Source organism: Erithacus rubecula, assembly GCF_903797595.1.
Source record: "Erithacus rubecula genome assembly, contig: scaffold_101_arrow_ctg1, whole genome shotgun sequence".
In the NCBI taxonomy this organism is placed as follows: domain Eukaryota; kingdom Metazoa; phylum Chordata; class Aves; order Passeriformes; family Muscicapidae; genus Erithacus; species Erithacus rubecula.
This window is the reverse complement of record NW_027636395.1, coordinates 381,407-406,766: the sequence shown is the minus strand read 5'-3', so window position 1 is coordinate 406,766 and position 25,360 is coordinate 381,407. Positions and strand designations below refer to the sequence as shown.

General features: G+C 37.4%; 1 protein-coding gene and 1 long non-coding RNA gene across 3 annotated transcripts in view; one reads left to right on the top strand and one right to left on the bottom strand.

The window, feature by feature from the left end:
- EDIL3 (EGF like repeats and discoidin domains 3) overlaps positions 1-25,360 on the bottom strand; it is a 227,292-nt gene that overhangs the window by 3,570 nt on the left and 198,362 nt on the right. For both annotated transcript variants that reach the window (XM_079331767.1, XM_079331768.1), the window contains one exon: positions 7,629-7,784. In XM_079331767.1, the coding sequence (XP_079187893.1) occupies positions 7,629-7,784 (156 nt within the window). The remainder of the gene's footprint in view (positions 1-7,628; positions 7,785-25,360) is intronic.
- The window catches only part of LOC306815143, a 107,970-nt gene that overhangs the window by 25,502 nt on the left and 57,108 nt on the right, over positions 1-25,360 (top strand). The window lies entirely within an intron of this gene.

Below are 25,360 nucleotides of genomic sequence, written 5' to 3'. Positions count from 1 at the left end.
AAACCAGCAACAAATACAGCTGAAGGAGGGAGGATTACGTCACTTACTTACAGCAGGAAAACAAGAATTAAATTTTATTTTTAACTCATGCATAATTTCATCATCACTTGAAGTCTAACTCATCTGTCTCAGAGGTTATTTTATGCAAAAGCAAAATACACCTTCCCTCAAAATTCAAGATCTAGTTTCAAGAAGTTAAGCAAATGTGCTAGATCAGAAGAAGGATTTTAGGGAAATAAATTTATCAGAAAGTAAGGGAAACATTGTCAGCATCCACAAATGCGACCTGCATGAAATATAACATTCTAACAGGCATTTACTGGTTATTTTCTGTGGCCCCATGGTAAATTTCCTTTTGGGAAAATCTACATCCTTTCCCACTCTTCATTTTCCTTTAGCCTCAATTCACTAATGCAGTGCAGGAATTTGGAAGGAACAGGGAGCACAAAGGACAAAAAATGACTTATCAGTAGAAAAAAAAAAAAGCTATTTCTGTAGCTAAAAGTAATTTTTCTTTACCTACCTGTTGCTTGATGCCCAAGCAGTCAATGCTAAATAAACCACCAAAGCAATTAAAACCCTTGAAAAGCTGATAACTCTCAATGACCATTCCTCACATTTGTTTCTGAGCAGTTTTTTCAGGATAGCTCTGAAGACTGCCATGATATTTTTTTTTTTAAGATTTCAGAGGCTGATGTTGGAATTACAATACAACACTCCATGTAAAAAAAAAAAAAAAAGAGTAAATTCCCAATAATGAAATAACCCCAGGGTGATTTGTGCTCAAGAAATAAAATCCAGAATGTAAATTACCAATGTTTCAGTGCACACCTTCATTTTCAGCTCTGGGTGAGTGCAGATCTGCTCCTGCCTCACCCAAAACAGCAAGCACAGAGAAATAAGCAGCAAAAAGAAGTGGGTTTTTGGGGAGTTATTAAACAGATAAGTCTCTCCAGCCTGAGAGGAGATACTGTAGGTGTCTGTAAAACCATAAGTGGCATGGGGAAAATCAATATAGGCAATATTGCAGTGTCCCCTCAGCAGGGCCAGGAGGGGACAGGCAATGAGAGCAGGGTCCTCTGCAGCCATCTAAAGGTCACAGTTCCCCTTTCAACACATAATTAAACCCTGGCACAGCTTCCACAGCCTTTAACCACTGCTAAAGATCAGATAAGTTGAGAGGGGGGAGAAACAGCTGTGGCTATTAAGGGCAGGGATAGAAAAATAAAATCAGAGCTGGGAAAAGGGTACTAGGGAAGAATAGCAGCCTTGCTTTTTCTGGTGCCTTTTTGGGACTGCCTAAAAGCAAAGGCCAGGCAAAATTAAGGGAATAAACATCAGTTCTATTTCTTGAAGGGGCTTCAGGTACATTTAGGGCAGACAAAGATCTCCGGGGCTGCACCCAAAATGGACCACAGGTCACAGGTTTTCACACTTTTATAAGTTTGGTTCATTTACACATTGGGGTTAATCTCCCAGTTACAGGTAATTAAATCATTCACCCCAGGTTTGCTCCCCCCAGCTCACTTTTGTTCCCATCTCTGGCCCTGTGGCAGTGAGGTGTCCTTGATTCCCTTGGAGAGGAATTGTTGTGTCTGCCCAAAATGGGAGAGCAGCAGCCAGCACTGAATATTGAGTTTAGAGTTATACACTAAAGAATTGCAGGATAATAAATGTATGAAAATATAAAAGCTACAGTCCTAAGGCATAGTTCCAATTTTCTGGTCATCTACTACAGGATGCTCCTTCCTTTTGGACAGAGCTTCATCCTCCCCAAAACCAGTGGCTGCCACGTTACAAGGTGACTTTTCTTTTAACAAGTAGATCCAAAAAATCCTGCTTTTTGGCCACCCTCTTGTAGAATGTTTCAGATTTTACAGTGTCTGTATCTATTTATGTCAGTCTGCAAAATATTGCAGGAATATTTACTCAGCAGCTCTAGCAGTTTTACACACACAGACCATCCACACCCAGGTGTAGCTCTTCTGTAACTCAGTCTCTTGCAGCTGCTGTTAGAAAAAAAAAAAAATTCCAGAAAATGCTTGCTGCTGCAATTTTAAATATGGTAACTTTATTCATGATTACTTTATGGAAAAAAAAAATAGTGAAAGCCAGGAAAATAGGTACTGATATTCCCTGCTGAAAATCTGAAATATAAACAATTCTTGTTTATATTAGTGTCCAGCAAGCAATTTGAATGTCTTTATTTCAAACATTCAGTGAGATTTTTCTACATAAACAAAGTGGTTTGTGGCATTAGCAGAAAATCCAGATAATGACAATGTAAGTTGATTAGAATTTTAAAAAGAAAACTGTTCTAAGACAGAATAATTTAGAAGAAATACCTGAGGATTAGCAGCTTGGGAAAAGGAATGTTGTCTGCTGTACCTTAACAACATCTTTCACACTGAGCAGAATATTTTAAAAATGTTATTTCATGGAGCAGTCAATCCTGCTCATATATGGGGACAAGTATTTTATAAAGAATATCCAGTCATGGCTCCTGTTTGGAGTTTGATTCAGTGCAGAACATCTCAATATTCAGAAAAATAAAGGTGGCACATGGATGTGTTTGTGGGCACAAGCATTTTTGGGGAAAAAAAGGGGAGAAAAAGATATTCTTTCCCTCAATTACTTTACATAAAGTGCATAAATATATCCATGAATGTCTTTACACAGCCTTTACTATTTATTCATGTTCAGAACAGACAGAGGGAGAAAAAGTTTTTTAAATTTATGAAATATACTCTTGCATTCTCCTACTGTCTTTCCCATCTGATCTACATGTTGATGCTGCAAAAATGGGCATTTAGTCCACTTTTTTCAAAGCCAAAAAGAAAGATATTTTGAGGACCAACCTGCCTCCAGAAATGCTTGCTGAAATTCAAGTATCTTGTTAATCTGAGCATTTTGTTTTTCGCTCATTTTGTCTTCCCCCAGCTTTTGGTGTGGTGTGAGGGAGAGATGTGTGCTCATTTCAATGAGAATAACTAGATCCTCACCTGACACAAATCATCATAATTCAGCTCAAAGTGGTGGAAGTCACTCATAATTTAAACCAGTGCAGATAAAAAAGTCCCTTAGATTAGAAATTACAAGTATTATTGCAGATAATACTATCAAATAGTAATAATGTAAGTAACATTACTAAAAAAAAAAAAAATACTATCTGTGCCAAGCATGTAGATTATATGCAGGAATTCAACCTATCAGTGTAAACCAGGTGTTATAACAATTAAAAATCATAAGAAGAAAAAGATTTTTAACCTGAACATGACCTAACTTTTCTTTCATAAGCAGGTTCCAGTCTCCTCCAGCCTGGCAATGGACTGTACATTCAGAAATGTGTAAACTGTGGCTAGTTCATCATTTTGTGCACAAACCCAGTGTCCATTTGCATGCTGGCAATTAAGCTGCAGTGAATTGCACTGCTGCTGGCTGATGATGACTGGCAGTGCTGCAGACTCCTTTAGGCTACTTTCAAATCTCTTCTCATCCTCCTGCAAAGAAACAGCCCCTGAAATGCCATTTGACACTGCAGCTGGCCTTGAGTTACCTACAGCAGGCTGTGCAATTTATAAATCACATGTGGAATGTGATTAAAAAAAAAAAAAAAAAAAAGAAGGAAAAAAAAAAAAGAAAAAGGTCAGATTTGGTTTGGATGTCCTCAGCTCTGGAGGCACAGTGAGCTACTGACCTCTAGTTGAGAAGAACAAGATAGCTATTAGCTCTGGTCCTGCTTCTAAAATATATTTTCTCCCTATGTGACAGCCTGCAATGTAATTTATTTTTCTTCTTGACAGCAACAGGCAAAGCTTTCATATTTTTTCATTCAAACTTTTTAAAATGAATGAAAAAGGCTCCATTTGCTTTTTACTTTTCCCTTTTTTTTTTTTTTCCCTCCCAGTAAGTTTTTTCTCTGCACTCAGGAATTCAGCACAGATGTGAAATGAAATGACTGGCCATTAAAATAGCAGAAGCCAGGCAGGAGACTCTGTTCTTGGAACAGCTTTTCCATGTGAAATAGTTCAAAAAACTGAGCACCCTATTTCCTTCTCCTCTAAACCACTGTTTTGTTAAGGATTGACCCAATTTACAGGCTGCACACACTGTGTAAGTGATGATATTCTATGTGTTTATACAAATATTTAAATAAAATACAATGTATTATATGCAACATTATACAAGAGACCAGTAATTTTCTCCTTCGTAAATGAACTTCAAAAAATGATGATGAGGGATAAGTGAACAGCCCCAGGAATTCAGTCAGATCTGCTGATATGTTAGGACTCATCCTGTAAACACAGTGAGATGCTAAGAACCAGATGGGATTAAATTCTCAGCTCTTGTCAAAATTATAAAGTCACAATTTCATTATAAAGTCACAATATTCACCCACAAATCATTATTACCAGCCTACCAATATCTCCAGAATTGTTGTGTCTGTAAGTTTTAAGTTACAGACTTTAAAAGTTTTTTTTTTTAATTTTTTTTTTCCTTTCTTCCTGTCTTCCTTTCCCTGAAATGTTTTGCAGCCACCTTTCCCCTAAACTTTTTGGATGATTAAACAAGGATCACAGGATAAGTAGAGTGACTAAATCACCCGCAGGAGAAATAAGAAATCTTTGTGTTCTACCCTTCATAGAATAAACCAAGACATTCAGTTAATAAATAGAACTAATGAGGGTAAAATAGGAATAATTTATGCTTGCTGCTGTTGATAATTGTTGATATTTCCTTCTACCTCCCTTCTGTATCTCCTGCAAACAGATGCAACATATCACAAAATTTTCACTTTGCTATGAAAACTTGGTTTCTGTCACAGTTTTCTTGCATTTGGGACCAAGATCTTTCTTTACCTTGAAGAACTTTTCTTTACCTTAAGATAAATTGCAGTGGATCCTGTGCAAAGGTGGTAATGTCAGAAGGACCAGTGGTGCTGTCCCTCTCCTGCTCCTCATGGATGAGGTACATTCATTTTTATTTCTATTTTTGTCCCAGTGCACACAGTTTCTATCCAGTGGGTAAATCCTTTAGGGAGCATTGCATCCACCCAGCAGGAGTGGTGAGGAAGGGTTTGGTGTCAAAAAAAGGATTTTCTGGGTGACACTCCATTCCTCTGGCTGAAGAAATTTATGTATTCTTAGCCATGAAACACGTGATGGAAACTAAATAGGTTGAAGTACTCCAATTGAAACAAACATTAAAAAAAAGAGACAAAATCAGGTTTTTGTGTCCTCTGAGGACAGGTGGGTGCCTGGCAGCAAGGGGGATAATCCACCTTCCCACTTCAGAGGATATTTAAACACTGGAGCTGGCTGTTTATGGAACTTCCATCACAATCTGTCTCTTGGAACATTCCTGATAATAATCTGATAAAGGATGGAACAGCCTTGTCTGAGGTGAAGGACAGTGAATGAATTAATTAGCTCTGAAATTTGACTGTCTGCACCTGCTCCAAGGTGACAGGAAGGGGCTTGGGGGGTCTTGGAGCCCATTTTATGCTGAGGGATAGGGGCAGAGGACCACAGTGCTTTGGAGATTAAAAGGTGCACACCATGCTGTCCTGGGACCCCTTCCAGTCCTACATCCTATAAAATTTTGCCAATTTCAGTAGTTTCTGGTCAGACTCTGTTATCAGGCTTTTAACTCTTCTGGATGTTTGTGATATAGATAAAAAACACCCCCAAAAATGATATTTTAGTTTGATGTTTGTGTATCAAAGGCTGAGGTCTAGACTCAAATCGAGTGAACTTGTTTATTTTATACAAATGTACATTCAGATATCCTAACTTCTAATTTTCAGTGAAGAGCATTTGATCTTGTTGTGCTTTTAATTGAGCTTGACTTGCTAAAGGATCTTAATAATAATATGCATCTATTTTATTCTCAGGGATGTTAATTAATACAGGGAGTGATGTGTTTAAATGAGACAACGATTAAGAGTTTTCCATTGTTCCTAATGGAATATGTGTGTAGCAATTAACAATCCATCTAAAGAAGGAGGCAAAAACAATTTAATTGCTTTGGCCAATGGTACAAACAAATGTAGACTGGAACAGTGCTTTAAGTCAGAGTGCATCTTCTTTCAGATTTACTGTGACTGTGTTATCACCAGGGACTCCAACCCATATTCTCCTTTACACTAAAATTAATGCAAACATTCACATCACAAGTTTGGCTTAGAAAAGAACATTTCTTTCTCAGCAGAACCTTTCCCTCTCTTTTTTTTTTAATGCCAGGGATTTAAAATAGGCTGTATGTCACTCCAATGGAATGCATTTTTGGTATGCCTGAGAAAGGTGAGTTGTTTTTATCTGGCAACCAGTTATACCAGACACAAAGATAATATTGGTGTCAGATCCTTCTGAGCCAGGTGGCTAAACCAACTGATTTCTCTTTTCCCTATCTAAAATCCTTTAGAAAAAAATAAAATAAAATAAAATCAGTTTGGGTTAAAGCCACGGTGAGGTGACATTTGGGTTTCAGGAGGGGGAATTCACAGAGTCATGGATGGCAGGCCTGACAGTTCAGGCAGGAATCAACCAATAAATACATTTAATCAATCAGCTAAAAATCTGTGCAATGAGGGAGATACAGCTGTCTAACCCCTCATCATGAGGGCTCCCTGTACTCACACAACACATTTTAATGCATTTCAAAAGTTTTCTCACTGTTTGGAGGAAAATTAATTTAATTGACTTATGTGAAGAATGTGTCGGTTTACTTCCCGAAGAATTTTTATTTACACTAAGAAATATAAGTGGAAGTCTGAACATTTATCACCCTGAATACCCAGATTTGAGATGTTATCAGATGTATCAGCCATCTGGCATTTCAATAAATTTATCTTTTGTTTCAATCACATATAACCCCACTAAGACATTTAATAAATAATTCACATTTTGTCATCTTGGTTAACATTTCCCCAAGCGACACATATGCTGTAATATTTTTCTTAACAGATGTTATTATGAAATTCAGGTATCTGCATTATAAAAGTGTTACACAGTTTAAAGGAAAGGTATGATGAATACTGAGAGAAAAGTTAAATGCTTACAGATAAATCAATCAGGAAACTTATACTTTCCCTATGCCTCTCATTAAACATTTGCAGAGGAAGCTGTGAAACTTTTTTTATGTTTCTTATTCATTTTATAGCATAATAAAAATAACATTTTCAGGGGGTATTTGAAACCCTAGCCATTAACTTCCAGGAAAAAAAAAAAATCCAGAATGTCCAGAATGGCTGGGTAACAAGGATGTGCTACACATGAAATCACTGAAAGTAGCTCATATTTACAAAAAAATGCACTGAAACTTTTTTTTTTTTTTTAATATAAAAATATACTACTATTTATACACCTTCTGCTCTAGGGTTAAATGAAGAAATAGCTCTGATTAATGGAGAACTGTGAAGTTTTATGCCCTGAATTTAAAGCATAAAATCAGGTGCATGGCCCTGGTGGGTGTGATATCACTGCAGTGTGAATGTCATTGTGTGACTCTTTTATTCACCCTGCCTCCAACCTGTGGGATCCCATGAATATGGAACCCAAAAAGATAATCTGCAGAATCTCATCAGTGGTGCTACACAACCAAAATACCAAATTTTCCCTTTGCTTTACCTTGTCCTTCTTCTGCTTTTCATCCTGGTAGATTTTCCAGTGCTCACCATCGTTGCTGTAAGCAAGCTTGTAGGACCCCACAAACTGGACATGGCCAAAATCTTTAGCTCCTTGGGTGATTATCCCAGTGATCTTCGTAGGGATGAGCAGGTCAATCTAAACAGAATAGTTTAAAATTAAAAAAAAAAAAAAACCAACCCAAAAACAACCAACCAACCAACCAACCGAAAAAACCCCAAACCAAACCAATCCAAACCAAAAACCATCCCCCCATAAATCAACAACAACAAAAAAACCAACCAACCAACCAACCAACCAACCAACCAACCAACCAACCAACCAACCAACCAAATAAATAAAACAGAGGAGAATCTAATTAGAACTTTCCAGATTTTGCAACACACCAAAGCAAAATGGTCCTCCCACAGTGTGCTGGAGCTATGGGCAATAATTTTACTTCTTCAAGCTCTAAGTAAAACAGTTTACCTTTATTTTCTTTCTCTTTCTTAAATTTTTAATTTATTTTTGATAGCACTTAATGGCAAGCTTTGCCCACACCTTTCCCCATTGTGCTGAGTGCCTTAGGTGGCCCCCAGAAAACCCAGTTAATCTACATTGGGAATGACCTGCAGCTAAAAAGTGTTCCCATGTGCTCCTAATAATCAGAATACATGGCAGATTCCCCATTTCCTTCTCAGTTCATGAGCCCATGCTTTAGTCTCTTATAACATTTGCTATCATGCTTCTTTTCCCCCTGAAATTCCTTCTCACTTTATGCCTTTCTTTCTTTTTCTACCTCAAAACCTCAAAGTTTCACATTTCTAAATTTTTTTTCGTTCTCTATTTTATAATCTTATCACAATGCTTTTTAAAAGTGCAAGGCAGGAGTCTTAAATCCTAATAAAATCTGAGCTTTCAAGTGGTTTCCACGTGAGTCAGCACGCCTGTGATCAGTTTTTTTGAACCAGAACCCAAGACTGAATGTAACAGATTTGGGCCAGATGCCTTGGATTAAAATGATCAAGAAAGAGAATGCAATAACAAAAGTAAATTGACCTAATAATGCAATTTTAGAGGCAGAATGAAGGAGTTGAACTCCCTATCAAAACTGATATTTTCTGGAAATTTGAGAGTATGACTGAGGTTTGGTTCTGTGTCCTCCAGCAATGTGGCAAGCTAGTAAAAAAGAAATAAAAGAAAAGGTGGATTTATTTCAAACAATAAATGGCTGTTAAATCAGGCAAGAGAGACTCAGAGTAAAAAATATTACAGTAAAGTGAGAGGAGTGCTGAACTCCAGAAGCAGATGATTGGCATGTTTATACAGGAAAAAAAAAAAAAAAAAAAAAAAAAAAAAGATAAATTAGAAAGTGAAGAAATAAAGAATCTCTGTCTGATCAAATGTTGAAGATCCAGTATTGGATTTTTGGAAAGCTGACCAAACTCATGTTGAACAGAATGTGAGGCTGGGCAGAAGAACAGATGTGCTGTGGAGCATAAAAAAATTAATCAGGAGAAGAGAAACAGCAACAAAAAAAATGAGCTTGAGAAGTCAGCTGGTCCCAGACAGTGCCTTTGAAAGATGGACAGTGGGGTTTGGACTTGTGTCCCAGGTTGGACAGGGCTGGGAGCAGCCTGGGACAGTGGGAGGTGTCCCTGCCCATGGATGGGATTTAGGGTCCCTTCCAACCCTCCAGACCATCCTGGGATTCTGTGACAATATAAAGAAGAAAACACACACAAAAAAAAAAAAGTGTGAGAGAATAGAAGAGGGAAAATTCACTGTTTAGAGAAATCAGAGGAAGCCTGGACATCCCAACACTGGATAAAATAAGGAGTAGTAAATCCTTTAAATCCTTTTGAGGAAAGATACGACTTAAAATGTTTCATACTGAGACAGCAAGGGGAAATGTCAGGGTCTGTAGATGGCTCAAGAATTTTGATTTTACCAGAATGAGCTGATTTATTCCCATCATTTTCTGCCAGTAGCAATGTTGGGGCACCCCAGGATATGAAGGAAGTGTTCCTGGGAGGGAAAATCCTTTCTGTGTTCTCTCTGTTCAATGGGGAGAGAGAGGGACTCAGTCAGAGCAGGACTTTGGAAGCTTTCATGGATGGCTTGAAGAGACTTTTCTCTTCTTTAGGGAGTGAAGGGGGCTGGGTTCCACAGCCTGAGCGGGCTCCTGGGAAATGAGCACTGCTAATTAGTATAAGTCTTTCATGAATTAATAAACACCAGGTCTCCAGACCTTGCTTCCAAATATTTTGGAGTCTAAATGAGTAGCCTGTTTTTCTGAAAAGACTGATCTGGTAAGGAATCACTAATTGGTCCACACTTGCAGGCAGCTTTTGAACTAAACATTTCAGAGTCAGCTTCAGATTCTCTTTATAAATAATTTTGACATTAGCATTTTACAAGTGCAACCCCTTTTTGGCAGGGAATGTTTCTTATACTAAAAGTCAATGTCTCTCCTGTTAACTTGAAAAAATGCCTCCACAAAACCAGCTGTTTACTTTTAAAATGTTGAAAGTGAGCTGAGAGGATTTCACAAATATTTAACATGGCCATGACACTCAGAGTGCTCCTCATTGAAATTCAGAACAGGGAGAAAAAAAATTTCTCATTAAGATTCAGGGGATTCCAAAGGTAGAATCACAATAAATCTTTATTATCACATAGATCCAGTGTTAATAAAAATGTCCTAGTAATGATTGTTTTGTGCTTATGGGACATATACAGTGGCCTTGTGCTCTTGTTCAAAAAATGATGTGGGAAGCTGGAAGGTAATTTGGCATATGCTCAGGTTTTGTTGTTTTTTTTTTTTTTCAGTAAGACTTATATAGGACTGTGTAGAACATGTGTGTGTAGGTTTAAAAAAAAAAAAAAAAAAAAGTGAAAAAAGAAATTATGAATAAATAGACTCTCTTCCAGGTGTTGACAATACAGACAATACATTGCTGGAGATGAAGGGAAAGAATACAGGATATAGCAACAACATTTCTCCCATATTTTAGCACCATATTTACTTATTTATTCATAAGCAGATGAGAAATCTTCAGGCAATAAAGATAATTATTTAAACTAAAGAAATACAGCTTTTATTTTGTAGCCTCACTACCTTCTACCTTGCTTTCCATTCTTTGTATTGAAGCTACTTTAGAGAAGAAAGTTGAGGAGAATTTACACCACTTTCTAGGTAAAACATCTGCACTAAAGTAGCTTAAATGAAAGTCATAACTTCCCATCAGGACACAGAACACTTTTATTCAGTTAGTGCAGTTTGCAAGTAACAGGCAATCAAACAAATTACCAGGGAGAGAAGTTGAATTAACACACAACCAGTGTGTACCCTTCAAAGCTGAATGTGATTAACAGGATTAGAATGTGGCTCTGGCTTTTTCAGCGCAGCAGAATTTAGAAGGAGGTAGAGGCAATTAGTCTGCAACTGATAGGATCATTAGCTGGTTACAAGAACCATGGTCTGCAGTTAATGTACATTTCTACAAGCGGCTGATCAAAAGACAGTTTAACATCTTGTGTCTGAAAGAACTCTCTTGGGCTGTAACTATTCCCTTCTCCCTTTTCCCACCTTGTTTCAGATGTTACAGACAATTCAGGGTGGTTTGGAGGAGAATTAATTTAGGGAAAGCACAAAGATGAATATACCTGAGCATGAATTTCTAAAGGAGCTCTTGCAAGGGCGTGCAGCACGAGCTCAGTGTGGGTGTGCACTTCATGGGATGATCACCAGAGGTTCCTTGCAACCTCAGCCATTCTCTGCTTCTCCAACACATGGCTGTCCTAGGTTACAATGTGACCAAAACTCTGTACTCTGCTGAAACCATGTGGGGCAGTGATCCTTATCTCTGTGGGAGATATCCTCTGCTAATGGGCCAGCTGTAAAAACCAGATGGAGCACAGCCCATCCTCCCTCCAGGAGATATCTCCTGTTAATGGGCCACTGAGTCCCAGTGCATGACTGATAAAATTACATCATCCCACTGGGGATGGAGCCTCCCCATTCCAGGAGCCAAACATTCCCTACCCAGACAAAAACTGAGATTTGGAACACCCTTACCCTCTTCTTTCCAGAGGACAAGACTACCAGACGTTTGTACAGGATCACTACTTGAACAAGACCATTTCATCTGGACTGCTACCACCACTTTACTGGCAGGGTGCCAGGTTGTATTCCGACTCTGTATGATGTCATTTTGTATTATAGCATGTCCAGATACCCTGGACCAACTTTTGCAGCACTTCTTTTGGCTTAATTTAATCTGAAGGGAACCTGTTCTTTGTGAGGACAGCCCATCGTGTGAACCTGGACATGGGAAGTGAAGATGTCTTTAAGAATAACACAATCCTCATCCACCTGGCAGTGTTAGAGGATGAGAAGGAGCCCTCAGGATCCAGGGAGTGCCAGGCTCTGTCTCACAGTGATGTTAATGGTGGAATGGCTCACTTGACCTTCAGCTGTTCATCATTTCAGGAGTATTTAAAAGGTTCAGTTCAGTCCTGTATTTATACAGACATTGTGGTTCTGTTCCCAGTGTAGCCAATCCTATTCAGCTTTTCTTGTCATTTTCAATATGTCATTTCTTTCCTAGAGGTTTTCTTTTATCACATTTATGATCCTATACACTCTGTTTTTTGTCGCTGTTGTTTAGTTTTTTGTTTTTAATCACTCATTAGATAACACTGATGAAAACTGGGAAATCTTAATCCACTTGGAAAATACAAAAGCATCAGGATAAAACTAAAGAAACATTAATCCAATGCATATGACAATAAGGGGGAAGCACTGCCAAGGTGGGGATAGTTCTTATCCTTAAGAGACTGAAAAAAGAAAGCCAAAATTCACTCCAGTTGCTAATTCACCAAAGTGCAGACCTGCCTATTAAATACCCTGATATTGCAGTGAGGCTCCAGATTATTTTGGGAGCCATTATTTATTGGAAAATAATAATTATTATTATTTTCCAGCCTAAAATAATGTCTGGAACTCACATCTGGACACCAAACCCCACCAAGAGAGACCAGTGTTCTTTCCAGCTAAATAACCTGTCCTAAGCAAGTTATTTACTCTTCATTTAGGACATCATGATTGCCTTGATTTTCCCAGGGTAAACTGGCAGAGTCAGAGCAGTCACCTCCACCCTAAGAAAAGGAGGGACAAGGTTCAGTGTCCACAGCAGATAGACAGAAATGTGGTTCTCCTTATCCTATTGCATCAGATGAAGGTGCTGTGCACTCTCCTCCACGCCCAAAATCTGGACATAAAGAAAAATTAGTGTTGGTGCAATATGCTTGCTGCAGATGTGCAACATCTGTAAGTTTCTAACAACATTTCAGCAGCAGTTCTGTCTTGTAAACTGGAACTCAGCATTTCAGGCTTTTTTTTTTTTTTTTTTTCCCTAATGGGTCATATTAAACCCCCCAAAAATCCAAACCCCAAACTATAATCCATCATGACCAATTGGATCTAAAAACTTTTATGGGGAAAAAAAAACCAGCTGAGCAAATAGATGCTCTTTGTAGAGAAATCTAGTTTTCATCACAGCACCTTAAAATTTTTATTGTTTAGTCCCTTAAATATATATTTTAGGGTCAATATCTAATAATACAACCTGAAAAAATTTAAAGTGAATTATGACAGAACAGAACATTAATTGCTCTAGAAGAAGACATACTAACTTGATAGAAAGAAGCATTTTTTAGCATTTTGATCAATATTCCACCATTCAGGATTTTCATGCTTCCTAGGTAAAATAAAATGAAATAAAAAGAAATGAAAAGAGTTTTCATGTAATCGGGTACTATGGTATTAACTACATCAGCTGTCATATGTTTAAAATTACACTTTTTCTCAAACCAGGGTAGAGATGAGTTGCTTTCAAATAAAATAAGACTGGAGAGTCACTCTTTTTCTCCTTTAAAAATGTGGATTATTTTTTGCTGGCTTCTTTTCCACTTAAGCTTAGACCTTCAACATGATTTTAACACTGTGTCACTATATTTTTAATGCCTGTAGTCCTCTAGGCTAGGATAATAAATACTGATCTTATTTTCTTATTGCTCTTAATTGCTTTTCCCTCTGAACGACTTTATGGCTGCAGTAACAGCTCTAAAGAAACAGGTTAGGAAGAATTCCATGTACCATCAGCTGTCTCCAGTACAATTTAAAAGTGATAAATTGGAGGTTGAAGCCAGTTGTTTGAAATCCCCTGGGCCATCAAAAACACCTCTCAGGGCATTGTGTTGAAAATTTTGGAGTGAAACACACAGCCAGGCTGAAAAGTGACTTTATTTTCAGAAGCAACTTCTTAAGTAGCCTTTATTTCTTAAAATGTATAGACTGTGTGAATCTCTCCTTATTTACATATTTATTAATCCCTGTTATATTGCTGGAAGAAGAGGGAAAAAACCCAGCTAAATTACTATAATATTTATTCAGCATTTCACTAAAAATTCAGATAAAAATAGATGTATATGATCAACTGTGTGGCCATTTTCAGTGCAGTATCTATTTATTGCAGACCAGCTTTTCATAACCACACTTCACTTAGCTGTGAATAATCTCATTTCACTGGCATTTAAAAAACTAAATATTAAAAAAAAAAAAAAAAAAAAGGAAAATTTTGCCTGAAGTTCTGGATTTTTACAAGCACCAAAGGGAGTTTGTTACCCATCTTCTCCTAGATTTTTATTACTTAGACAGTAATGCTGTTTTCCTCCTGATCCTGCAAACCAAAAGAAGGAATTCCACTGATCTGGGTAACACTCTCAACTTATCAGAGAGTACTCACAAGGGAAATGTTAGTACCAGGTATTTCGAGGTCTGAAGCAAAAGACAATTTAGAGTTTTGAGGTGATAACATCAGTGATGATTAATCCATAACCTTTTTCTCCTGCCACTGGGTATCTCACATCTGTGCGCGATATTCTCGCTGTAATCGCGATTAGAGGATTTCTGCAGAGATGACACAGTTGGCTGCACTGGCTACCAGCAGTCAAGAAACCTCTAATAAAACGTCTGTCTCTCTGCTGTGGAGCTCTCAGAGCCCATCAGACCTTGAGGATGCCAGGAGATTTAAAAATAGCCCATTAAATTACCAGTGATTAAGCAGGCTTAGACATCTGGTGGAGCTCGGAGAAGCCTTTGAGCTGCTTTAGTGCACTCCAAGAGCTGATAAAATCTGGGGCACTGTCCTGTGTGAGGTCAACCACTTGGAATTCTTGTGGGGAAGCCAAGGGCAGAACAAAAATTAGCCATTAAAATAAAGCAGAGAGAATAAAAATATTAAAGTGATCTCGACACAACACACTTGACTGTGTGTTGTGCTGTTTTTCTGTAAAGATGAACACTAGTGCTCACCTGTTAATGGACAGAAATAGACAAGGAAATGAGAAAATAAATTTAATCTACATTCAGTTGTGCGTACAATAGCCAAAAAGGCAAAAATTGCAAAAAAATTAATCACCCTGTATGACGATAATAATAGTTTTATTTCTGGAAGATGTAATCTGAAGTAGTTCTTGCTGAGCTTAAAATAATGATACTGACAACTTTTGATCAAATTTGTTGGCTAGGGATGACAATATAGCACAGAAAAGAACAACTACACAGTTTGAAAAAAATTAAATATTGACTGCCTGCATTTCTGCTTGTCTCACTTAAAAGTAAAGAAAAAATCATTGTGAGATGAGATGAGATGATTTCCACTCTCTTCAGATACAGAGAATAGTAAGGCAGGAATTCTGTTGCCTCTCTGTATTTTACTAAAATATATCTCAACCTGATAAGGAAATGCATCAGTAAGATTTCCTGCATGGCAGTGCTCTAGTTTTCTGTTAAAGAGCATTGCTGGGAATCTCGTAAAACAGCAGCAAAGAACTGGCCAAAATACAGAGAGGAAAATGTGAAATGTAAGCAGAGGAAGAAGGGAGTATTAAACCATAAATTTCAGAACTTGATAGAAATGTGAGGACTGGGGAAGTTAACATGACAACCAGGAAAAATGTAGGTGTCCTTACTTGCATTTTCCTTGGATTTTTGGCCCATTATGGGTTTTAAAAAGAAATCAAAGGCTGGTGATGCAATGGGAAGACAAAAACCCTTCCCTACAAGTGAAATATCACAGCTTCTGCTGGGCTTTCAGCAGAGAGGATAAGACAACACTCTTTATAGCAGGACTGATAAACATATTTGTAAAAACTGCTGGGATCATAAACGAGCTCATCTTCACATGAGCACATCATTTTGTTCTTAAAATAAAAACTAATGGTGCTAATAAGGAAGTTCATTATTTACCTGGCTGGGTTTTTTTTCCCTCCTTGGGTAATTAATAATGTTGCAAGCATTTTCTGCCCATAAAAATGTCTCAATAATGAATGAGTATCTGGGCTACAGATCGACGAGCAGGGTGAAGATAAGCCTGCACACCAGATACTGAAAATTGACTAATAATTAATATAACCACTGAACTGTTGAAACAATAACAAAAACCTGCCTGTAAGCAAAGTTAAATCTGCCTAGAAGATAAGTGGGGTTAAGGCTGGAAGTTTCTCCTCGTGTTTAAAAGCTCTGACTGCATAATTCTTATTTTCATAGGAAATGTAGCCAAGACAGCATCACTCAGCCATTGTTTCTAAGAATGACTTTGCCCATCTGTCAGCAGGGATTATTATGCATAACCTGTTCCATACAGCTATGCTGCTGCAGCTATAAACTAAAAATGTCAAAACTGTGATACTAGACTTTGAAAACAGCAGCAAGCTGGTTTTTTTGTTTTGTTTTGGTTTTTTTGTTTTTTGTTTTTTGTTTTTTTTTTTTTTGTTTGTTTTTTTTGTTTTTCATTTTTTATTTGCTTTCCCTTTAAAAAAAAATTAAATTTCATTTTTCATTTTTGTGAGTGCATATGTGTGTCTGCTAGCCCCTGAAATGTTAGGGCAAGCTTTTTTTTTTTCCCCAGCACAAAAATATCAAATGAGTGCACTGTAATCTAAAAAACAACTTGGCTTTCTTAGCCAGAAAAGTATTTTTCCAGATTTACAGAAGAAATCAGATTTCTTTTCCCTTTTAGACTTAATGTGCTGTCACTTCAAGGCAATAATCTCTAAATACACTCTCTTGAATGAAATTAAAAGGTCTAATAATCTTCATTCTGCAGGACACAAGAAAGATTGTGTATTGTATATTATATATTAGCCAAAAGGACACCCTGGAGCCCCTGCTGCAGAGCTTGGTAAATAAACCTCTGGTCAGAACAAGTCTGGGCTCCTGACAGAACAAACCCAACCCTGAGATTCAGCTCTGATTTATTTTCTTGGCTTTCCAAACTGCCCACTGATTTTTAGGGATTTTAGGGATTAATGCTCTGCTTTGACCAGGAAGAAAGGTGCATTTAACCACAAATTTCAGAACTTGATATAAATGTGAGAGCTGGGGAAGTTAACATGGCACAGCAAAACTTCCAAAGGCAGCCAGGAGAAATGTAGGTGCCTTTGCTTGCATTTTTCTTGGGTTTTTGGCCCTTTTTGGGTTTTAAACTGAAATCAAAGTTTGGTGATGCAACACCCGGGAAGACAAAAAACCTTCACTACAAATGAAATATCACAGCTTCTGTTTGGCTTTCAGCAGAGAGGATAATACAACACTTTTTATGGCAGGACTGATAAATACATTTATAAAAAGTGCTGGGATCATAAATGGGCTCATCTAAGGCACAAGCAGCTCATTTTGTCTTTAACATGAAAAGCAATGGTGGAAATATGGAAGTTCATTATTTACCTGGTTGTTGTTTTTGTTTGTTTAGACCTGGAGCAAGCTGGGAAAATATTTTCCTGTTCCCCAAAGGTAAAAAAGAAATAAACAAATCTCTACCTGCTGTCAAAAGTGGAAAAAAAAAAACCAAAAAAACAAACCCAAAAATGCAACAAACAACCAGCCAAACAAAAACCAACAAAACTCAACAACTCCTCCCAAAACAAACAAACAAACAAAAACCCCCAGACATAACAAAAACTCATAAATATTCTAAGAGACAAAAAGTATTTGCTTGTGAAAGAGCTGATCTACATGTTGTACATTGGGTCTGCTTGGCTCAGGTTCAGTTTTGGTTCCAGGTATTGAAAAGAAAAGCTATGAGAATGGATTTCCAAATTCCAGAGAAAAGCAAAAATTGAGTGGCTTTTACCATTTTTAATACAGATGTATTCCATTGTAAAGCCTACATGAGTGAATTTCCACAAAAAAACTGCTTGATTGGGACATATCATAAAAGTTTTCAACATGAAACTTGGATTAAATCAACTTTCAGAGAGTTCAAATCCAAATTTTAAACTAGAATAGATGCAATAGCAGCCAATTCAAAATGCAGTGCATTAAATTAGATATTAACTAAAGCTGCTCTGCAACCAGATCTTCAGCATTCAGAAGTGGCAACAGAATTGTTTTTTCTCTGCAATGTGAATGTCACTTTTTATGTAATTAAAAGTTTGACCCCTTTAATAGTGGAATTAATTTACATAGAAGAGATTTTAAAATTATATGTGAAGTATATTTTATTTATTTTCAGAAGAACAGGTCTGAAAGTTGAAATATGAATGATAAAAGTAAAAATATGACTGTCAAAGTATTTTAAATTTAGTGGAAAATTTGAAAATGCAGGATTTTCACCTATAATGTTTTCCATGTCTTTTCTTATGGATTAGAAGAGCACCTCAATTATTACAAGAATTTTTTAAATAAAAAATGATGCTATTCCCTACTTTGTATTGTTAAATAATTAATCAAAGGAGCTCTGATGTTTTACTGCATAAGCAGCAGGGTAAATCAATGCAGACAAACTATTTCCTAGACTTATCTGTACACTTCTAAGTCTGAAAAAGACATTGACTGGAGGTGGGCAGGGAGTGCTGGTTGAAATTATGTTTATTTTAGAATTAAGGATTTGTCCCTATGCCTCAGCAGGGAAATGACAGAATTTCATATCAGCACTCAACAGTAAATTTTTAAAAATTTTTTTTTCTTTAGTTTTAAAAAATTAGTTCACTCTGTTTGCATCTTTACCCATGTGGAAGCATGAAAAGAGTGCACACACATAAATAGACCCATCTCAGCCTTTCATTCAATATAATCATAAAAATTTTCTTACAAAGCTAAGAAAGGTAGAATCTGGCTGACTGAGGCTGAAAAAAATGTCAGAAGTGATGGTTCTCCCAAAAGAAACACTGGACTAAACATTTCCTGGGTTATAGAAAAAAAATAAAGGAAAGAAGTTTTGTTTTTCACTACTCAAACACAACCTAGAGCAGGTTCCTGCACATAAAACCTGAAAAAACCTCCTGGAACACACAGAATGGACACAATGACTGTTAAAAGCCAAATGTTTGAGTTGATATTTGAAAGTCCTGTTGTGGATAGGCTAAAAGTATTAAATAATACCCCTATTCCCAGTATTAATAACTATACACAGGCTGCCAACATCATACTTGCTGCTTTCTGCAATTGACTTAATAAAAATATAGATAGTAACAAATTATTGGCCATTTTCTCGCTGAGCAGGTAAGTAAAAATGTTTCTTTTTAAACATATATTGCAAAATTCATTAGGAGTATTTAGGCCACAACTAATTGCAACCAGTTTTTTTTTTCATAAAGAGGAAACAACAGGGTTTTCTTGAATCAAAGTGAAAGAGAAATGTACAGCTATGGTTGGAAAAGTGTAAAACAAAAACACAACTGCTCCTTACAGTCAACAGGGCTGGATCCCAAAGAAAGTAATATCTGAAGCAAAATATTTGCAAATTTTATGTTTGTATATACCCACAGAATCCCTGCTGACATCTAGTCCAGCCAACAGAGCAGGACACAGAGAGGGAACTCTGTTGTGCCATGAAACAGCACAGAGAGGAGGTGATAAATTATTAACAAAGCAGAAATCTTATAAGTTTTGAGTGCCAGCACACACACAGTGAAATCACAGCATTAAGGAATCTGAAAAGAACATATTTTCAGCTCTGGGGGATGTGTTTTCCTTGTAGATCTATCAGATATTTCTTGCTATTTTTTTTGTTGTTTTTTGATTTTTTTGTTTTGTTTTGTTTTTCCCTTGTGCTCCTTTACAAAGATTAATCTTTTAAACAGCTCCTGCAGCCCTTGCTCTGCCACGTGGGTGTGAGTCTGGTTTAACAAAATTCAGTGTTTACCATCAGAATATCTGCACTGTTTTGGAAAGTAAATTTTTCAGTCAAACACAGTTTTAAAACCCAGAAATTTTCAGTCAACTTTGAGCACGTGGGAGGTGCTGTGACACATCCACTATCTTAATACAGGGGTTAAAAAAACAGTTTCAGGTGTATAAATCAGAGAAATAAACCTGACTACCTACCAAAGGCATGTTGCAGCAAAAATTCTATATAAAACCATGTGTCAATGTAAATTAACTTCTACCAGAAAGCCAGAAACTGCATTGTCAGGCAGACAGAAATAAAATATATTTGGCTTCTTTTAGCAGATGCATTTTCCATCAAGAATTCAAATAAAAAGTTGTATTTTCTCCACTGCCTTTAAGTAGATGTTTCTCACTCATGTATTGCAGCTCCATGGAGTGGACTGCTCCCTAAGGATTTGCAGAAAATATACCCCTATAACTATAACACAAATCAGCAATAATTTGTGTCTTGCTGCAGATTATTGTGCTTATGTCAGATGACTCAGTGAAATAACATATTTTTCAAATTTGCTGTGGTATCCAATAGTGAAAATGTTCGCTTTTCTACTAAAAAAAACTGCATTAAAAAAAAAAATAAAAAAGAAGAAAGCATGGGGGTTAATATAAAATTTATATATTTTGAGCATCATAATCTTTAACATTTTTCCTCACTGACTGATTCCCAGCAAGTCTTTGCAGAAATGCTTTGCCACCAGCCTTGCTTTTAACCACCTGCCCAGGGTGCACCCATGGGGAATATAACTGCTGTGTTTGCCCCAAATGTCACATTAAACTAACCAGACTTAAAGGCTTTGTGGAGCTGAGTGAGAATATTCTGCTCAGAGCCAGCCCTGTGCTGCATTTCAGCTGGGATTGAAGTGCCTTCCTTTGAGCCACAAAAAACACACAGAAAGGGGATGATTAACATCAGTGTAGTTATTCCCAAAAGCTCCAGAAAAACAAAAAACAACAACAACAAAACCAAAACAAAACCAAACAAAACAAAAAACCAAAAAACAAAACAATAAAAAAACAAATTCCAAACAAATCCCTAAAAAAACACAAAAAACCCCACAAACCCCCAAAAAATAAAAACAAAAAAACCCCAAGCAAACAAAAAACCTCCACAAAAACAATAATAAAAAACCACACACACATAAAATAAAAATAGACCCCAACAACCAAACTTGACTTTAACAGGTCCAGCCATCAGAGACCCTGAGTTCACAAGGAGTTACAAGCTCAGTAAACTTGATCTTCTTATATCACAGGTCTCACCCCAAGACTTCTATTTGAGATATTCCAGCCCTTTTAAACTGCAAAGGCACTGGGGAGGTTTATATTGGACATGAGGACAAATTTATTCACTGAAAGGGCTGCCCTGGTGGAGCAGGGATTTAAATGCCATTTGGATGTGCTTTTTGGGGACATGGACAAGAGGTGGCCTTGGCAGTGCTGGGGGAACAGTTGGAATCAATGATCTTAGAGCTCTTTTCCAGCAGAAGGGATTCCCTGATTCTACAGACACTTAAGGGACACCCTGGTTTAGAAATACCTTGTGGAAAATTATCTATATTATGAGCAAGAGCAACAGGGCAGACTGGGATAAAAGTCTACATAAAAACATTGATTTTCTTAGTAGGAGATGAGTAGCACAGAAGTGGGGTTTACTTGAGGCACTGTGGATCAGGTAAACAATTCCTGAATGCACAACAAACATAAACATGACAATATTTTACCAGCATTTTTCCAGAATTACAAATGCAATCAGGTTGTCTGGATGCTGATATTATCTTATACATTCAGTAATTTGTTTTAGAGGTCGAGATGATGATCATACGATGTCTGCAAATGATGAACTTTGTTTTGAAAGAGATGCCTGGAGGGCAGCAAAGGGAATTTTTGCAAGGATCAGTGGTGCCAGCACACAGGGAATGGCTCCCAGTGCCACAGGCAGGGCTGGCTGGGATTTTGGGCAGGAATTGTTCCTGGCAGGGTGGGCAGGGCTGGGATGGGATTCCCAGAGCAGCTGTGGCTGCCCCTGGATCCCTGCAGTGCCCAAGGCCAGGCTGGACACTGGGGACACTGGGATGGGTCCCTGCCCTGGATGGGGTGGGATTTGGGGTCCCCTCCATCCCAAACCATTCCATGATTCCCTGATTCTGTGTCCTGCTGGTGCACAGGAGCACATGAGGCTAAACCAGAGACCAGCATCCATCCTTTTAAAGTTTTCTGTCCTGCATTCCTGACTTCCATTTTCTGATTTCACATCCAGCTGCCAAAGAGAACTTTAAAGGGACAGCAGGTGCATTTCGCTTGTCCAAGCAACACACGTTTGAAATAACATTTTTTTAAGAAATCAAAGGAACCAACAATAACAATAACCCCCTCCATTTTCCTGGGATGCCTCACAGAAAGCCCCTCTTTCTGGGGAGGCAGTGAAATTATCTGCAGGCAGCAGCCTGGCTGCATTTCAACTCCCTGGGAGCCACCTGGAGCCTGAACACCTGCAGGGTCCTGGAAGAGCTTTTATTCCAGAACTCTGCAAGGTGGTGGGAAGAACACCCTGTGGTGCTCAGCAGGGCAGGGTGAAGCATCACAGGCTTGCAGGGTACCAAGGGACACAGCCCAACCCTGGTGCTTCACAAATGACTCATGCAGAGTGGATGGAAAACCCAGACAGAAATCCCAGCACTAAATTTTGTTGGAAAATCGCAGGTTTTAGTGAGGGAACTCTTTCAGTACATTTGGAGGGTTCTCCTTGGTGTTCTGGGAGCTCCTTGTGATCAAAAAATATGTTATTTTATTATAGAAATATTCATGTTTACTTCTAATCTGTATCACCTATTTCTGTCTCTATTTCTATTTCTACTTTTACCCCTATGTCTGTCTCTATTTCTATCATCATCTCTATATTTTTATCTCTATCTCTACTCTATCTATCTATCTATCTATCTATCTATCTATCTATCTATCTATCTATCTATCTATATCATACATCTGTATCTACACCTAATCTATATCTGTATTTTTCATCTATCAATATCAATATCAATATCTATCATATATCTATCTATATCTATATCTATATCTATATCTATATCTATATCTATATCTATATCTATATCTATATCTATATCTAATCTATATCATCTATATCTATATATCTATATCATCTATCTATATATCTATCTGTCTATCTATCTCTCATCTCTATCATCATCATCTCTATCTCATCTCTATAATCCCTATCTCTTTATATCATTTATATCTATAGTATCTATTTCTATATCATCTATTTCTACATCATCTATAGATGTGCACACACACAGAGGAATATATACTTACAAATATTCAGACATATATAATTAAAACACAGGTAAATTTGCCTAATGGTTTTCCTGGCCAGTCAAGTTGCTCTTGAGTTTTACATGTGCATTCTCCCCAAAATGCTTCTTAATTTTATTTTACTTTAAAATTCTAAATTATTTGTACACTGAGACCAGCCCTTACCAGAGCATTCTGTTCCTCCATGCCATAAAGAAATATATAGGGATTTTTATGCTCTGTAGAGAGGTATAAAGATATTTTCAATAAATTCAACTGCAATTAGGTGGAACTAGAAGTAAATTTCAAAAAGAAAGACATTGCTGAATGCAAGCAGGAAAAGTTAAATTCTTGGACTAGAGGAAATCAAAGATCAGGAGATGCAATGTAGGTGATAAAATTTAAAAAAGGAAATAAAATTGTGGAGGATGCTGTGGCTGCTGTATCTGAGGCATCTATAACAAAGAGCTTACACCCACAGCTTGAGAACTTTTATTTTGGTGCCAAGGACATATTGGATTATATAAATTCCCTAATAATTGTCAAAAAACCTCCATGTAAAATATCTGAACTTTTATTTACATGATTTTTATTTACTCTGAGGCTGATGTTTCCTTCTGTAGGCCTGCACTACCCCACTGGCAACCAGGAATGTTTCAGTAATCCCTGAAAAAAGGGGAAATTAAGGATGTGATCTTCCTGTTGATGGCAGCAAGCCTGGCCTCCTAAGGAATATCCATTTCCTCTGCAAACCTTGTCTCAGCTACATCCTCACTGAGGCATGCAGGTGATATGTTATTTATTATACACATCAGTGCTCCCTCAAATATTTTTTTAATACTGTAGGAATAGCATCCTTTTAGTTTTACATGCAATAACAAGTACGTTGGCTTTTCTGGAAAAAAAAAACCAAAAAAAAGAAAAAGAAAGAAAATAAAAAAAGGTCAAAAATAAGATAAATAAAGTTTTACTGGGCACTGAAAATGCCTTTAAGCTGTTGAAAAGTTCTTTGCTGCACTTAAGTCCCACATGCCTTAAACTTGCCACTGCAACAGAAAGGAGGGTTCTGCATATGGAACACTGTGCTTTATTTGTTTATGGTTTCTCAGGCTGCATATCAGAGAAAGCCAGGCTTATTTCTGCACAGCAGATGAAATGTAATGATCCTGGAGAAATATGGGACTAACCTTTCTGAGGAGAAAGCGCTGAATTAAAATAAATGAGATGGGACTTGCCAGTATTTTTTATGTACCACTTAATATAGAGCTCTGCAATATATATTTTTATCTGCACAAACTCCTTCAGGAGCCAAGCCTTTTCTAAACAGAATATCAAGTCAATATGAGGCAACACGACATATGGGGTTTTTTCCCTTCCTAAATTCTGATAATTTTATCTGCACTAAATCACACCCCTGTTGTTCCAAGAGCATCTCTGCATGCAAACAATTCTATGTACAAACAAAACTATACACACAGCTGATGTGTTGCCAGAAATTGCAATTCAATCCATAAATAGAAACAGCAGCACTGAAAAAATCTATAGGTACAGAACCTGAGTTTCAGGTTGAGTGTTTCCCAAAAACTGATGCAAGGAACTGTGAGGCACAAATGTTCCTCTGCCTTTGATCTCAAATTAGTGTGGCTCTCATGGCTCCAGAGGGGAATATGTTGTGTCTCACCCTCCCATCTCCCACTAGAACACAGATTAGCCTTGCTTGTCTCCTGTTCCACTGCCTGGAACAATGCTGGGAGCTGTTGCAGCAGCTACACCACCAGTGACAGGCAAAAAATTTAAAGGTTAAGCTTTCCACAGCTGCTCAGTTAGGACTAATGCCATAGTTTGTTTCCAGAACTGTTCTACTAATGAAAGGTAGCCATTCAGTCACCTCTTAATCCATCTTGTAATCTTTGTTGGTTATCTTAAAAATTAAACTTTGTGATTTTATTTTGGTTTTTTTTTTTACTGTACTGAAGCGTAAAACCAGCTCAGAACTTCCCAAAGGAAAGTATTTAGAAAGTGCTGTTCATTATTTTTTATTTACTGCTTAAAATGTAACTCACAGCCTGTTCACCACCATAAACCATCCCACAGACAGCTGATTACCCCAAGCACCCACCTGAATTTAAATACAGGTTAGAGATGTGCTGACACAGCCAGAGATTGAATGCACATAACTGCACTTGGT